Here is a 17,591-nt window from a genome sequence, read left to right on the forward strand (position 1 = left end):
CTAGGTATGTTCCCTTTGGCTCTTGTTTATCTTTTCTTTTGATGCAGTCACAGCACTGCAATGTTGTCAAGGTTGTGTCCATTCTTCTTACCTCTGCCTGTTTGTGGGAATTTTCATGTTCCTTATGGTCTTCCTCACAAAGTGCCTGCCATTTGATTCAATTGAAACTTGAAGGGGAGAAGCATTGTCCCCTCTTGCGCATGCATCCTGTCCCTTAGGGAGATAACTGAGGAATAAACTGGAAGTCTCATGCCTCATTTGTCACTTTTTACCCTTTGATTTTGTGCTTGCATGCATGAGCTTTGATCACGCTCTGATCCTACTGCGGTATGCACTGGCCTGTCAGCAGAGACTCTGCCTGTGCCTTTACCTGCACACATGCACAACATACAGCCACATTTATGTTACTGCCAGGATTGCCGTCATTACAGAACCATTCACAGTCCGGCTTTCTGGTGAGTCGCTAGGCAGCGCTGGGGGGGGGAGGGGGGCGGGTGAATAGATCCTCTTTATCGGTGTGACATATACTCTGACCCGCACCCCCAAGCCCAGCAGCTCAGGGAGTAGAATTCTTTCTTGTTCCTCGAGTATCCCATTCCATTTATACTAGGGGCCCACACCCGAGTTGTCCAGTGGATGCTTGATTTCTTGCTTCTTGAGGAAGATCCTGTCCAACCGGCCCTCCACTGCAGTCCCAAGCCACACGGACGGGGACAAAATCAGGAGGGTATGTGCAAAGGGGAGGGCCATGTACCCTCTACCCCTGCCACTCCTGGGGGAAGGGCACAAGGAATACAAAATAAATATACAGCTTTTGAAAAAAGTTCCTGTCCGGTGATTGGTCATCTCATTGGTAAGTACAAGGAAGAGGGATGTGGAGGTAATCTGTCTCACTGAGCTCAATAACAACAGCAGCCCCCATTCACAGTTACACATTTGCAAGATTACAGCAGCCAGCACTATACAATAAAACATATAATCAGAAGTATTAAACACTATTCGTACCCGGCGAGAGACAATCAGGTTGTTACACACCATCTGTTTGGCTCTCGCCGGGGCTTTACCTGACGCAGAATCCCTCGAAGCTTAAGCTGCCTTCACATCCCCAGTGGGGGGAAGGTGGGAGTGGGGTGTGGCAGCCTCTCAGCCAATGAGGAGGCTCTGGACAGGGTAATCTCAGCTCTGACCCACCACACCGCTGGAGGCTGCCATCGTCCCCTGCCGGGGATTCAGGTTAAGTATTTTCTCCTCCACCCCCCACACATCACCCCAAACAATCCCCTCCCAACCCCACTTAACTTGCTTCGCTTGGGCCTGTAACTATGGGCCCCGCGGCATTACCTGACTCGGTAATGCCACAGTGGCTCAGGGCTTATTGCTTAAGTATATGCCCAGCTAGCAGAGTGAGCTAAGAGTACAGTTGTCATCAGATCAGTAATATTATTATATAACAATACAGATATATTACAACACCCTTCAAGGGAACCTTTCTACCAGACAGTGCTCCCTCCATAAAAAGTTATTATTTTAGGGTGAACATATTTTACATTTGTCTTAAACGCGTAAGGAGTTATATTTTTTTTAAAGTAGGAACAAATAAAGCAAGCGTTGTTCTGAACTTATTTTCCATTAGCACCCTTGTAATGGTGTTGATCCCATCATCAGCGAGAAAATGCTGGTTTTATTCACTGGTACAAGCCTGCGTTCTCTCACCACTGACTCACCCTGCATGCTCGTAGCCATAACTCACCGATACTAGCCCAGCTTCCCACTAACCATGCTGCCATCAAGTCCTTTGTTCCTCTTATCCCCTTCACTCTGCTGCCCGCCGGAAACTGCACCCTTCAAACAACTGGCCACCATGGGAATTGAAGAGGGGCTCCTTACAGAGCCAGCTTTGTTTGGGAATTCTTTTACTTTGACGCAACACTCATGATGACAAAGTAAATCTGTAAATAGCACTGTGCCTTTGGGTAATGGCATTATAATCCGGGCTCTGCGGCCAACCCTCTCAGCCTGGGTTATACAGCCCGATTGCAGTGTACGACCTTTGATGACTCCGAGAAGATAGTCACCTCTCCCCAAGGGGGAGCCACCACCTTTGGGTCTAAGGGGAAGGGGGAAGAGAGCCTGCTACACTTTACACTCCGAAGGGGACAGGGCAAGCAGGATCCCCCTGGAGGTGACCCCTCCATAGGGAACAGAACGACCTCAGAGGGGTACAAGTCACACTACCTCCCACCCAGGGACCCACACCGTTATGTGGTTTGTAGGAGCCAAGGTATATAACTTGTGACCCCTTTAATAATTTGGTGTGCTTCTGACCCAAACTTCACTCAGAAGAGAGTTGAAATGTACAGCCTCCTCTAGGCATGTTGCCCGAGGAACAATCAGAAGAAGGTGTCGGCACTTCCCGCAGAGTTCAGCTACTTCACGGCATACACATAGGGAGGTGTGGCCAGCACAAGTGCAAGAATGCTATACAAGGCCTCCGAACCAACAGTGTGCACTTGCTGAGTGCAGCAAGACCTCATGGACCGGTAACTAGAATGGTCTGGTGCTGCAACATGAGCAAGAGCAGAGAACCTTGGAGGGCTGAGGCAAGGCCCAGAGAAGAAGCCGCACAGTAGTCCCCGTTCAGATTGGGAAAGAAGAGAAGCTGCCAGCTGATGCAGAGTCCAGTCGACGAGTCATGTAAGTGACTCTGGAGAGAGGAGCGACGGACGGAGCACACAACCCACCCGAGGAACACCACCCATATCAATCAGGTACACTGTGGCACAGCCAGAAAAGGAGGTGGGTAGTGTGAAAAGACATAGGCACAAGCCCCAGTGTGTGGAGAGAATCAAGAAGCCTCAATGTGGAAAAAGAGGCAAGCCTCAGCGTGGGGAAAGAGACACAGACAAACTCAAAAGTGGGGAGGATGCAGAGAAACCCCAGAGTGGAAGAGAGAAAGAGGGATGCCCCTGGGAGTCGGGAAAGCACATAGAAACCCCAGAGTGGGAAGAAAGAACTGAGAAGAGGGACAGAGACAAGTGCCCAAGTGGGTAGAGCACTGAGAAACCTCAGAGTGGGGAAAGTGAAAGAGCAGAGCCCCAGAGTGGGGAGAGTGGGAAGAGACCACAGGGTGGGAAGTGAAATGGAGAAGAACCCGAGTGGGGAGAGAGAGTGACTGTTTGTTCCACCAATCTGGGTTCTTTCAGAGGACAGCCTCCCAAAGGGAGAAATACTGTGGGGGACACCATTTGAAAGGGGAATAGGGAGACCTGGCTGGCATCCCCGGACAGAAATCCAGCAGTACATGAACTATCTGCTTGGGACTGTGAGCATGGGCATGAGGGCAGTGAAGTGGATTGCTATCAGAAGCGGCTGCTTTGGATTGTGTGAAGCATTAAGTTTGGCAATGTGACTTGACGGCTAGAGGTCCCTTCCTCTAACCACTTAAGCACTGGTGCGGCATAAGCAGAGCATCCAGGCTGGCAGATTGCAGTGTGATGCAGTAAACAGACCTCAGTCGGTGGTCTGTTGGTCTCTTGGTTGTGGGGTCACCTACGAGAGGCGAATGGTGCTGTTGCTGCGTGCCTACGCTTCCTCCTGGTTACGTTGGCAGTGAGTGCATCCGCACCCTGCCATTTCATCTGCATTTTTCCTTACTTCTGGCAGATCTTATGGGGCCCAGTGATTGTTGAACTCAGCATTACTGTCCACCCAGTACAGCCCCATACAGCCCAGTACAGCTTGGGTGATTCAAGTGCTCTCCCCCGGAGAGTAGTGGCGAATCCCACAGATTGTGATTCAACACATTTTTGGACCTTTATGCTACATTAAGATCCTTTTTTTCCTCTTTATCTCTGGAATAGACTAATGGGCTCCCGGTCACTTGGCCTACATCTATTCTATAGTGGGTGTATTTGCGTCAAAAGTTTAAAGTGATGCTTTCTTGGTTGTTTGGTTTCTTGGGCCCAGCAGCACCAACAATAACAATTGAGTCAAAGGTTCATTGTTTGGGAGCACATGTCTCCATGACTAATCCCTGGGGGTCTGTCATCCAGGTGGCCAGGACACGGCCATCGCTATTGGATCCAGTTCCTGGAGGTGGACCAGTGAGGGAGGATCCCCTGGATGGGGGATCCTCGGGGAGAGGAAGTGGGACACCAAAGTGTGAGATGCGGTATCCCCCTACTTTCAACACCTTTCCCCTAATCCTACCATGTACGATATTCAGAAACACTGCCCCCCCCTTACCGACACGAACACTCTCGCACACCACGACAGACAACAAACACGTTTACCTGACATGTCCCAGCACAAGGGCCAGGCAAGATCAGGCAATTGACCAGAATCGCACACGCCCGACAGCCCTTTCCTTTCCCCACAGGGATAAAAGGTGGAGCACGAGAGCACTATATGAGCAAGGTAGACTGCACGACAACACAGCTATCCAAGCACGGCAGTTCAAGAGAAGGAGAAAGGAGGCGAGAGGATGACAAGGAGAGAAGCGACCTTTCCAACCTAGTCCCGTCAAACCTCCCTGGATGGAAGCATAAGACCACGAACAATAGCTAACGTGCGTTTCAGCAGATGCCAATGGTTCACGGGGCATGTCTATGCCAATAAGCAGGACAGAGAGAGATTCATGGTACCGTCCTTGACTCCAGATACAAGAACCGCCAAGCAGTTCATCACATCCGGTGAGTCGAAGGGAGAGCCGATAAGAAACAAACTGTGTTGAACAAAAGCAGCAAGTAGCAATTTAAGGGAAGTTCAAAGAACTGTTACAATAAAGGGAAGACCAGCTGCAGAGGGATCTGTCATAGTGGTCATACAGGGGTCTAGCAAAAGCCTCTGTACGGTCAACAGTCTTTGACTGGTAAACCATTGAAAGCTATGGGAGACGAACCCAGTCTGAAAAGAAAGTGGAAAAACTATATGTGACAAGAAAGAACCCGGAGGGATGTCAGCAGTTCATTGTTTAAAAAGACAATGGGACTTGTGATTGCAACAGGTACAAGTGTATTGAATAGAAGTTAACAGTTGACAGGGATCTGAGCCCGACAGAGGGGTATCCAGGGGTGAAAAACTATCACCCAGCGACACATGGAGTAAAGAGCCATAGTGAACCCGAAGGTGGGAGGCTAAGAATAGATCTGAGTCTTGTAGAGAAAGACCAGGGGAAGTGGATTGTCCCCTTTGGCACTCAGCAGACCAGAAGATCAAGAAAACCCAGGGGAGGAGGATTGTCCCCCCCCCCCCGGCACGTGTGAAATAAAAGCCATAGTGAACCAGACAGAGGGAGGCTGAGAAACGAGCGGGGTCTGAGGGGAACTCATGAGTGAGCTAATATTACCCTAACTTCCGTATTGCGAGAGGGGTCTGTGCCTGGAAGAGGGGGAATCGGGGGTGAGCCAATATTACCCTAATTACCACAAGAAAGGAACTTTGTTATTTTTCTGACCCTCGAAGCCAAGAGATTTTCAAGTGAAAAGATACTTGGCCATCGAGGCTCCTAAGAAGTTAAGAACTGAACTGTCGTCTCGTGCTGCAGAAGCTCGAGAAGTGTGTTGTGCTCAAAGGTTGCCCCTTGTCCCGTGCTCAAAACGACTATTGCATCCTGACATTTGTGAACACTCCTTTCTTTCTTATGAATCCTACCCCACTCTCTTTTGTATGTAGTTGTAAGGTTTGACAATAGTATTTTTTTTTTTTAGTATAGGCCCTTTTTGATTTGACAAGACGCCACAAGGACTGCCTTATTTTTCATTTCATGGTGGAAGCTTCCTCCCATCTTAGATTTATGTTTAGATTAGGCGTTTGCAGTTTAATAAACACCCTTGAACTGTGATCACTTGTGTCTGTCTTTACTGTTGTCACCATGAGTACCTTACACCGCCATATGTATGATTAAAGGAGTGGCCCTAAAAAAGGTGTACTTTTGGCTACAACCTCTCAGGACCTTCACAACCCGATTACAGACCAAGACATGTTTTTGGCGGTAAGCCTCCCTTTGCCCGCATCACTGGGGGAGGGTACTACATTACCAGATCAGTGCTGCCTTGTGGACAGTGTTGTGGACAGCGGCGACCTCTTTCCACCACGGAATACTGCAATGCTGGCTTGACCTGCAACAATAAACCGACAACTCAAGCCCAGTTCCAAGGCTGCAAAATGAACTCCCACCCACCCCCCCAATCACATCATTACCTCAAACCTTACTCCTGAGAATACAGCAGTACCAGAGGTTATCAATAACCGTATGGCATGCTCAGACCAGATGGTACTGCCAGGGAGGAGTGGTGACTGCCAGTGGACCACACTACCAGGATATTCCTGAATCTGTTCAAAAGGTCCTGGGGGCATCTGATACACTCATTTCATATGTACCTTACCGGATTACTTCTCCAATGGCAGAAACACCTCCGGATGTGCTAATTTTGGGCCAGCAGGATTCAGATTCCTCAATTTCCTCCTTCATGTCAACCCTGACACAAGTGCCTCCCAGGAGATTTTCTGCAGTATTACGAAACATGGATCATAGGCTGGGTGCTGGGCAAGACGATATATTGACTGACATCAACCAGGTTCTCTGCATATTGGTTTCCTTGTACGAGGAAATCAAAGCAGAAACAAGGACCATTTTGTTCTCCTGGAGTCCCTTCTGTTTAAATTTTAGAACATTAAGGTGCATAGTAACGTGAGGGACTTTTTATTTCATCAAAGTCCTTCATCTATATCCATCTCAGGAGGGGACTTCGCTGATAAACTTGTTTGCATTGGCGATGAGCATGTCCGGGGGGACAGAGTTCTGAGTGTCATTTGTGATACTTTGGTATGTGGTCACACTATACCAGTTAGACAAAGGGATTGTGTTCAGGCACTGTATCGTAGATCTTGATACCTCACTTAATGGCGCATACATTGAGCCTTCTCTTTCCTTGGCCCAGGGAGTTGTCAATGACCTCCCTGGTGAAATATGCCATACAGTTGACTAAAACGTCCGTACTAGAGGAGTCATCTCAAAATTTGAATAAGCAGGCCTCGAGGAAATTTGTGAATTCCTTGCTCAATCAGCCATCTGTAAATGCGATCCTAGAAAAGGTGGCGGTGGCAATTCCAAATGTGGCATGTGGCTGCTAAAGAGGGGAAGCCACACGTTCAGGTGGACTTGCAGGCGGACTGTGTTCTAATCGAAGAAACAAGTGTTGAGTCTGGTGAAACCAGTAGCACTACAGATGACATTTATGTATCCTAGGACTTGGGATGGTTCCAGGGCGGGTGATGCTGAAAGGGTAAATGCATTAACTGTTGGTACGTTAAGGGTACGTTAAGGGGAGTGAGCGTGAATAATGGGCCAGATATTGTCCCCTGACAAACTTACTTGGGAAGGGTGCCAGAGCACCCCCTGAGTGGCATCCATTCCTGTAACAGATTCTTTCCCTAAGGGAAACTTTGAGTAGGTGACTCCAGATAATTTAATAAAGAGCCTGCTCGTTTAGGAGATGCATGGTTGGGGAAACACCCTAGTCAAATGTATAGTGTCATGAGGTGATTGAAAGCCTGTGAAAGTAACAACTGCGCCTTTTAACCACTAGGATATGTGGGACCTACTACCTTAAGAAAAAATGTATGAGATGGGAGGAGGCGGTTTTTGAATGATCTATAAAACGAACGAGTAGCTAAGATAATCATTGAATGTGTTCTCCCCCGGATAATAGGCAACCGGTCCAAAATAGGACAAATATAGACTTTTTGGTGAAATTCCAGCCTACAGGCACTAATGTCTAGAGATCTGGAGCAAATGGATTTAATCGACCATTTTACGACAGATCAAGTACTGATATACATTGGCTCTAATATAATCCTCAACTCTATTATGAATGAAAGACACACTGTGCAAGCCCTTGGTTTAGATATATCTCTCAAGAGTGGCAGACTAAAAATGAGGAGGGATCACTTATTCAACGTTTGCCCTCAGAGATTATGATCTTGTTCGAGGTGAGCAAGGGTCTGGGCCGAGACGTTCGGGCACTCAAAAATGGAACAGATAGAGTGGATCAAGTGATGGATTGGTCCTGGTTGGTAGGATCTCTGTGCAGGGTGCCTGAGGGTAGGACTGGATCAATCCTCCAATCATGAAGAGTAGGGATGGGTTGTTGAAGTTACTCGCCTGGAACACCAGAGGACAAACACTTGGTAACCAATTTGCATGTGAGGCTTTACCTGAAATTGTACAAAATCGCTTCCCTTCAGGAGACTTGGCTCTTAAAGATTCCAGCCCTAGAAAGTTTTGTAGTCAGCTCTCAGGAAACTAAATGTGGGGAAATGGGTCCCCCCCTATGGGGTTTGTTAACCCTGGTGAAATCAGGTAGGGACAGGTCAACCATCTTCTGGCATCCTGGCGACTCATGTGAGATTATCGTCATCATTAATCCAAGATCTTCTAATACTGAATTTGTACTGGCACGAGGGAGTTGGAGATTTGGATGGGGTTTTGGACCATCTCACATCAACTATAAATGAGTGGTATGATTCCTTCCCTAGTGGTAAAATCATTTTCTCAGGGGATTTGAATGTAACCGGTCCTTCACCAGATTCAGAATGGGAATTGTTCTCCCTAAAAGCAGGGAAACAATTGAATGGTTATAAAGGGTGAAAGAATCTGTGTGATCTTGGCTTGTACATGTTAAATGGGTCCATACTGGGAGATGTTCTGAGTAATGATACTTGGTTTAATGGTGGAAATTCATCTATTTTGGACTACATCTTTGTAGGCCACACTGCTGGAAAAATGCAAATGTCTTGACCTTGTTAGAACAGAATACGTTGACCATTGCAGCTTATCAACCAGCTTCGATATTGTCAAGATGAATGGGGGTGCGCCAGATTGTGTATGGGCCTAAAGGTGAATCAGACTGGAAATAGGATCTACTCTAATCCGGGTACAGCATTGCACGCCAACAAGATGCTTGCAAACTACCATAATCTCGTGTCTCAAGATTGGTTATACAAAACTTTATCTGTGCCCAAGAATAGTGAATATCTAAAAGATTAGATTGGGGGGCAGAGGGGATCCTTGTCTCGTGATGTGCCTACATTTTTGGGTGAAACATGTAGCATTGCACATTGGCCCCCTGCCTGTTTAATCTCTATCGGACATTGGAGATTGTCTTGAAGCTGCTGCATTTTCCATGCTGAAAATACGTAAGCTTAAACCAATATGACTAGCATATACAAACTTCCTTCTCGTGTTCGATTGTACACAGATTGGCCTGCAACATCTGCTTACAGCTTTCACTGGGTATGCAAACGCCAGCTCCCTTACGGTAAATGCTTCTAGCACAAAGGTCATGCAGTGCACAAAAAAAAGAAAACTGCTGCTTTAACCTGGCGAGTGGAAGCCAAACGATTAGAAACAGTAGATAGTTTTATTTACCCCGGCTTCCCAAACACATCTAAAGTACACAAGTCACACACCAAAGATTTGTTAAGAATGCCTGTGAATGCACTCTCCAATCAGCTGAGCAGGGTGGACTCTAGGTTTGGAAAGTTCTCAGTCATTCCCATTCTTACATTTTATGAGGCGGGAAATAGACCCTAAGATTTTATATGGAATAGAGATCCATGGTATTTGTATCCTAGATTTATTGCCCCTTCTGGAGGAGAATTATTTGGAGACGTGCTCTCAGAATACCAAGTTCCGTTCCGATAGTGGCAATAAGATATGAGCTTGGATTATATTAATTGAAATGCAGGGCTCAGTGGAAGTTTCTTTCCATCTTTTATGAGATTTTAGTACCAGTGAAGAACTCCCTTTTTAGTTATTTAAAGAATATTTTAGTTGAGAAAGGGGGTGCTTTTTTTCCCGAATTTTCTAGCCAGTGTTCCATTGTGCTCAAGAAAATAGGGTTATCATGTGATGATCTTGTTGAGAGTCTGGGGCGAGTGAACCAGGTTCTCTGTGAGATTGATTGGGCAATTACCATGGACGAAATGGAAGCTTACGAATCCCTGGAACATCTTGTTCTTGACTATAAAAAACCTGAGGATCTGGCCCCATATCTGTCAATTTATCTGCATAAAGTGTCAGCCTGCGTTTTCTAAGGTTCAAGTTGAATCTGGTTTTAACAGTGGTGCAAGCGTGATGTGGTCTTTTATCCCGTGAGCAAGCTGACTGTAGATTTTGTACAGGGAAAGGTCAACTAGAATCATTGAAACAACTTTTTACCTCTTGCCCCCCGGCAATCCAGGGTAAGAGAATGAATTACCAGTTTTAAAAATTTGAACATTTACTAGACATGGGTGAGAAAGAAATGGTTTGGAGTTATTTCCTGGCAGGAAGGACTACCTCTACAGTACTATCAGTAATTGCGTTTTTAGAATCACTGCAGTATTCTTAAGGATTGATGTAATTTTATGAGTAATGAATTTGATCAAATTATACAGTGTCATATTGATTGTATCAGAAGGATTTGCTTTTTATAAGATATGTAATGTAATTTTAGCATGTTTTCATCTTGTGGGTTGTGATAAAATGAATAATGTTAAGTTATTTTATAATTGTAGAACATAATAAAATAAATAGGCATGATAAAGAGACACAGGGAAAGGGGGACAGTCACCAGCAGTCAACTCTTTCATTGGGCAATGCCTCAAAAGTATGTCTTGGTTGTTTTGTGTTATTTCATTCGAGTAGTAGGGAAAGAAACTAGGTTAGAATAGGATTCTGGACAGGAGAAGTCATTATGTTTAGTGATCCTGACACCCTGACGAGCACCCTTTTAACTTCCTGTTGTATAAAGGGCAGCTTAGTATCTGAGGCATAGGGAAAGATTAAGGCCCTCATTCTGAGTTTGATTGTATCCACTGGTAATTCCGGCAGGATGCCACCAAAACGGAATTAGCATTATCGCCGTCTGATACCCACTTTGTTATTGGATATTACAGGCTGCTGGAATGTTGGTAACTCATAGGACTTCAGAAGAGGAGTGTCACATTAAGCTAATGACAAATGCAGACTGGTGAACGTTTCTGTGAAAGGAGCATGTTCTGACACCATTAGTGCAATACAAACAGTACTGCACACAGCCTGGGCTAATTAGTTGCATCTGTGTTAGTCCGAAACAAAAAAGAAAATCATCTCCATTTTCGGAAGGCAAAAAATAACCTTTGCGCAAAGCATTCACTGAAGAATGTGTTTGTACTGATCTATCCAGTACAGAGCTTACGTCAACAGCTAACACTGTAAGAACACCAGCCTAAAGGAAGGATGAATCGCTGCATCATACACGCATAACAATTCCCTGACTGAGCCGGACTGCCAGGCAATTTTGGGAAATAATGGCCTGCCATAAACACTCCTTATTGCACTGTAACACAGCACATACAAACTCGTGTAAGCGACCTATGAAGGGCTAACGACCGAAACTTGCACGTACAATATTTGAGTTAGTATGTCCCAGACCAAACGGAGGTACATGCCTGCCATGAACCTTCCATATTTTAATAGCACACACCTTAGTGGCACGCTTTACCCAACTTCTGAATGATGAAAAAAAGTGCCTGTCTGGCAAGATAAAATCTGCTCCAGAAATGTTTCTGCTTTGAACCCGTCGCTGCGTGTCGCATGGACACGCGACCTATTGTGCGATACGCTTGAGATGATCCTAGTCATTGGAACACGGGACTGTCGTAAGCAGTTGGGCTCCTCCCCCATGCGCACCTTCCTCAGAGATGGGACGCTGCTGACAAATACCAACTCGTATTTCGATGCTGTGTGACGAGCCAATATGTTTTTTTTTTTTTAATGTTTTCTTATTGATGTTTTCCTTTTTTTCTTGCCTTGTATTGGCTGTTCTTGTTTTCTCTTCTTTTGATGAAGTGACTGCTGTCAGTTGACAATGCATATTTACAAATAAAGAGTTTAAACAGAGTTTAAAATAAATTCAACCCGTGGCTACCACAAGGATCTCCAGAGTAGGGGAATTAACCTACGGAGACACCTTCTGCACCGTTCATTGAATGGTCTCGCCTGGATAGCATTCCCAGATGCACAGCACTACATTTTTCTCAGACTATCCTGCACTATCCAGCTTCACTTCCCTCCTCAGTACCCAGCCTGATACAAGACTAGCCCCCCCCTTATGCAGTCCTTGATCGCTTAAAATGTATCCTTTTAATATGCTTATAACCAATCTATGCCTGAAACCAGAAACACCAAACCCTTCTAAACATGCTCTTATGGATTCAAGGCTCTGGGAGATGACCTGGTCCATAAGAACAGTTTGCAGGGCTGCGCAAGCCAAATCAACCCTCACTTCAACGATCCAGGGCCTGTCAAGAACAATCGAAAACAGTCACCTCAGGGATAGTTACAGTAAAGTGTCCCACCACATTCACCCTACAACTGACACCTCCAGTGGAAACCTAACCTACAGGGTTGCAATCGCCTTCTCCAAGTCTGTACCAGACCTCACCTTTCTCAAGAAACCATTTTCTAAGATGCCTTAAATGATTTAAATGCCAATTTACTGATGCACTCTTGTTGACCTACTCCGATCGCCCTCCTTCCAATTAAGCACTAAAATGACAAGATCTCACATTGAAAACCTGCTCGTTGCTCGGCTCAGTAGCAAAACAAAAGAGATGATGGCTGGAAGGTTTAGAACGAATCTTAACCTCTGGCATTGCTCTGGGCAACCCTCCAGACCATCGGTCTTCGCCTGGCCATTACAGAAGGGGAAAGACCATATGCAAATCAGGCTTGGCCCCACCCCAAAGAGGTAGTCCAGCCCGAACTGCTAGGTCACATCCCTTCTGCACGAGACCACAAGCATCCCCAGACATGTTTCAGCCTTGTTGGGCATCATCAGTAAGGAGTAGCTTGGGTCTCTAGGCCCAGCATGTCGTCTGGGCATGCCCGTCCCACTCGGGGTGACAATAGCAAAACAAAAGAGATGATGGCTGGAAAGATCCGCTACACTGCCCCAACTCGCTCGCCTACGACCACTGGACTACACTACCAGCACCCTGGGTGGTGGGGCGCCCACACCTGGCGAGATGTTTGGCAAGGGTGCACGGTCCAAGCAGCGCCAGACCACCATCGACAACTTCACGGCCAGTGGCCCCGCGAGCCCCGAACGCCCCACTGCGGAAACCATACAATCTGGCTCCACTGAAGCGACAACAGAACCCAGCAATACCCAGATCCTTGAAGCTATTAAATTGTTCCAAGCCACAATGGAAAATAAAATAGATGCTATCACCACTGACCTGGGCCTCCTCCGCCAAGATGTGCGCTCTTTAGCCAGCAGAACTGAAACATTGGAAACCCAGGTCCGAGAAAATGCAGAAGCCAAAACCCAAGTCCTACATGATGTGGATGAACTTCAACAAAGTCAAGAATCTGGAGGATCGAGCCGAGGAGGCAGAAGGGCAGGCACGCCGGAACAACATTTGCCTCCTGGGATTACTGAAGGGTATTGAAGGCCCGGTTCCCATGAATTATGTTGAGAACCTCCTATTGCAGGAAATAGGTGCGGAAAAGCTCTCCTAACGCTTCACTATGGAAAGGGCCCAAAGGTCCCCTGCAAAAAGACCGCCACCGGGCACCCCGCCCAGGCCAACGATAGCGAAGGTACTCAAATACAGGGATCGAGAGGTCATCTTGGCTGTCTCGCGATCAGGGGGTCAGATCCAAAAAAACTCCGCAAATATTGCCATCTACCCAGACTATACCTTCCAGGTCCAAATGAAAAGAGCGCAATTCATATACACAAAGGCCAGACTGAAGGCAGCGGGATTGCGTTACATGCTGTTATACCCTTCAAGATTGAAAGTTATACACAATAACAAGGCCCACCTGTTCGACACACCGGCACAGGCCGAGACTGGATGGATGGACAGCAACTTCCAGACATCGAAGACAAAAAACGGAGGCCGCGCTAAGCCCATATCTATTACGCTCAGGAAAATCCTTCTATCTACAATAACCCAACTGCAGAATGATAAAGCCTTGGTACAGCTGGAATGATCCTTCTCAGCGAGACACCGGACACAATTGTCCCTCTACCCCCAGGAAGTTCCTTTAGGGTACATTCACCCGCCCGTAGGGCACCCGAAGACCAATGAGTGGTCAAACGGAGCGGAAACGGGACTGTCATAACGGGGGAAACCCCGATGGACTTGTTCAAAGTTGGGGGAGTTTACAGTTATCGGGGGAGGGAAAAGGGGTGTTGGTACCAAAGTTGGGATTTTGAAACGGGAAACAACAACAAGACCACAGAGAAATTTCACATACAACGAGCCATCAGCTAGACCTCAAAGGACGCCGGGAACCATCGCCAGACCGCCTCATGCCCATGGCGGACAAGATTAAGGTAATGACGTGGAACATCAGGGGTATGAACAGCTTCGTTAAACAACGCCGCATCCATACATACCTGAGACGGTGCAAGGTTGGGATCGCTATGCTCCAAGAGAGACATCTAAACCGGAATAAACTGGAAACATTAGCTAAGACATGGCGGGGTACGCTGATTGGATCCTCTTACTCCTCCTACGCCAGGGGGGTCCTGATATGGATCGACCCGACCATCCCCTTCAGGCTGATAAGTACCAAAACAGATGGTGAGGGTAGGATGGCGCTCATACATGGCACCGTTGAAAACAGGGAGTTATGCCCGATTAGCACCTATGCACCTAACCACGACGCAACAGCTTTCTTCCATTCCCTGTACCCACCACTCACTCCTTTTAGAGCTAACATTATGATTTGGGGGGGGTGACCACAACTGCGCCCTAGACCCCCTAAAGGACAGATCAGATAACAAAAACACCGTCCCCGCCAAAATACTATCTAAACTAACCTGCCAGCTACTGCTTCGGGATTTATGGAGGGAATTGCACCCTGAACAACGTGAATATTCCTTCTACTCTCCACCCCACTCCATTCACACTAGGCTAGATTATCTCCTTGCAAGCCAAGAGCAACAAGTCATGTTTAGCGATGCACAGTACTTGCCGAGAGTGCTGTCTGACCACTCTCCGCTGATCGTCACCTGGGAAGTGTCCCCACCCAGACCCCCAGTGCCTACCTGGAGGCTTAGAGCCAAAGCCCTGGTAGATACAGCCTTTCGGGAGCATATAAAAGACTGCACCGTGGAATACTGGCAGAGAAACTTGAATAGTTTTGAACACGTGAGCACTGCATGGGAAGCGTACAAGGTGGTTATGAGGGGTGAGATGATTGCAGCTATAGGAGGAGCCCAAAAATCCATCGTAACCTCATTGGAATGCTCTGAAAGGGAGCTGGGGGAACTAGAGAACAGAACCGACTTAACCCCAGACCACCTGCGGAAAATAACTGAGCTGAAGCTAACCTGTCTAACACACTGGGAATCCCTGGGGAAATTGAGTTACGCCAAGTACATCAAAAGGACCCATGACTTAGGTGACAAACCCGGGAAACTCTTAGCCTGGCTTTATAAGAGGGAGACCCCACGAACTCTTATTTGCCACATACTCTAGCCTGACGGCACCAGAGCACATACCCAAGAGGAAATTAGCTCAGTCTTCTCCGAGTTTTACCGCAACCTTCATTCTGAAACCTCGCCCCCTCACTGACACTGAAATCAAAGACGTCCTTGACGTCATCGAGCTACCCAAACTAGACCCACAGTCAGCAGAGGCCCTAGATGAGCCCATCACCTCAGATGAAGTAAAAGTTGTGATCAGATCCCTACCATCCAGAAAAACCCCAGGCATGGATGGCCTCCCTGGGGAGTTTTACAAATCATACGAGGAGACCCTGGCCCCTCTGCTGACCCAGTTTAACGAGGCCTACGAATGCGCTACCCTTCCTGAATCCATGAGTGAGGCCGTGGTCATCCCTCTGCTCAAACCCGGTAAGGACGGAGCCGAATGTGGCTCATACAGGCCTCTCTCCATGTTAAACGTAGACAGTAAAATCTTAACCGCTCTATTAGCGAATAGACTGCGTAGAGTGATTCCCCAATTAATCCATCAAGACCAAACAGGTTACGTTCCGGGACGCTCTAGCACCGAGAACCTGCGCAGGTTACACCATGTCATATATAGCACAGAACTAAGACCCCAAAAATACGCCGTCGCATCATTAGACGCTACCAAAGCTTTTGATTCAGTGCGGTGGAAGTGGCTGTATGCCACCATGGTAAAAATGGGGATAGGACCAGTCTTTTTGAAATGGATCCAACTTGTCTACACTAATCCAACTGCCAGGGTTCGCACGAATAAGACATATTCCAGCAAATGGTCCCTCCAAAGAGGCACCCGACAGGGATGCCCACTATCCCCCCATGTTATACATCACCGCCACCGAACCCCTGGCTGCCTACCTCAGACAGGAATACGCAGATGGAGGTATCGAAATAGACAGTGTGACCCACCTTGTCTCCATGTATGCTGACAACACACTACTGTACCTACACAATCCCGAACACCTCCTGCCTTATATCCTTGAGACCCTAGACGGATTCCACAAATGCACGGGAATCTAGATTAACAGAGACAAGTCTTGACTCAGAGATCTAATATACATTACAGCGAAAAGACGCATAGCCATGGGATGGAAAAGCCCAAAATGCCCTAGTGAGGCACAATGGTGGGGAGATCTTAGCAAGTGGATAACTGCCGAGACCGGAGCATGGGAAAATTGCAATACAGGAACAGAGAATAGACTCTAGGGAAGAACTACAGCGTTGGGTAGCGCTAACAGTACCGTTGCTTCATCCCAAAGCACCGGACAGCGCCTCAGACAGAAGCAACAGCCCTGGCTCGTAAACTGATACGAAGGTCACTGATGGACTGCCCGTGGTCTTGGGGAAGGGAGGGAAGTAGGGGATAGACACCAAATCTACAACTGAGAATGTCTTATTGATATTGCTGTGTCTTGTTTATATTGTTAAAAACCAATAAAGTTATTTAAAAATAAAAATAAACAACATTCGGAAAATAGATGGAAAAGAGACAAGAGAGGTCTGCGCAATAAGATCCTGGCTTGGCTACGGCAGAGAACTGGACCAAGGGTGATCAGACGCACTGACTTAAACATTCTGCGTAGAATGGATCAGAGTGATTGGTGCTCACAACCTAACAGCGATTGTGTTTTAGTGGGTTGCGGGGACAGCACCTTACCTGCGTTTCTTAATTGCTGTAAATATTTTCCTAGAGGGCCCTCGACTTGTAATTTGATCATCTGAGGTATGCTAGGGTGCACCTCTGCGTTTCCCCATACCCATATTTCCTCAATTATACGGATTTATTGATTCTCTGTTACCTGGTATTTGACATTTTCTAAGTTTTATTCAAATTCACTCACATTGAATGTATCATCCCTAAGAGCTTGTTTAGGCTCTTGAATGTTTTGATGTTTGTTTTGTAAGCGCCCGTACGCCTTTGGGTCCCATGGCGCACTATATAAATGAAATAAAGTAAAGTAGTTTTGACCACTGTTGCTAAATAAATATTCTTTAAAATTGCAAGACTTGCATCACTTTTTATCAAAAAACCTACTTTTTGGCCCATTTTTTCATTGGTGCCCTAGACAATTTTATGCC

General features: G+C 46.8%; 1 protein-coding gene across 4 annotated transcripts in view; it reads right to left on the reverse strand.

Annotated features, from left to right (window-relative positions):
• The window catches only part of TPCN2 (two pore segment channel 2), a 675,604-nt gene that overhangs the window by 105,200 nt on the left and 552,813 nt on the right, over nt 1-17,591 (reverse strand). For 2 of the 4 annotated variants that reach the window (XM_069623452.1, XM_069623450.1), the window contains one exon: nt 6,039-6,119. The exons of the other annotated variants lie outside the window; for them this stretch is intronic. In XM_069623452.1, the coding sequence (XP_069479553.1) occupies nt 6,039-6,119 (81 nt within the window). The remainder of the gene's footprint in view (nt 1-6,038; nt 6,120-17,591) is intronic. 4 annotated transcript variants of the gene reach the window in all.

This window comes from Ambystoma mexicanum, chromosome 11 (assembly GCF_040938575.1).
Source record: "Ambystoma mexicanum isolate Mex_15411 chromosome 11, UKY_AmexF1_1, whole genome shotgun sequence".
Lineage (NCBI taxonomy): Eukaryota > Metazoa > Chordata > Amphibia > Caudata > Ambystomatidae > Ambystoma > Ambystoma mexicanum.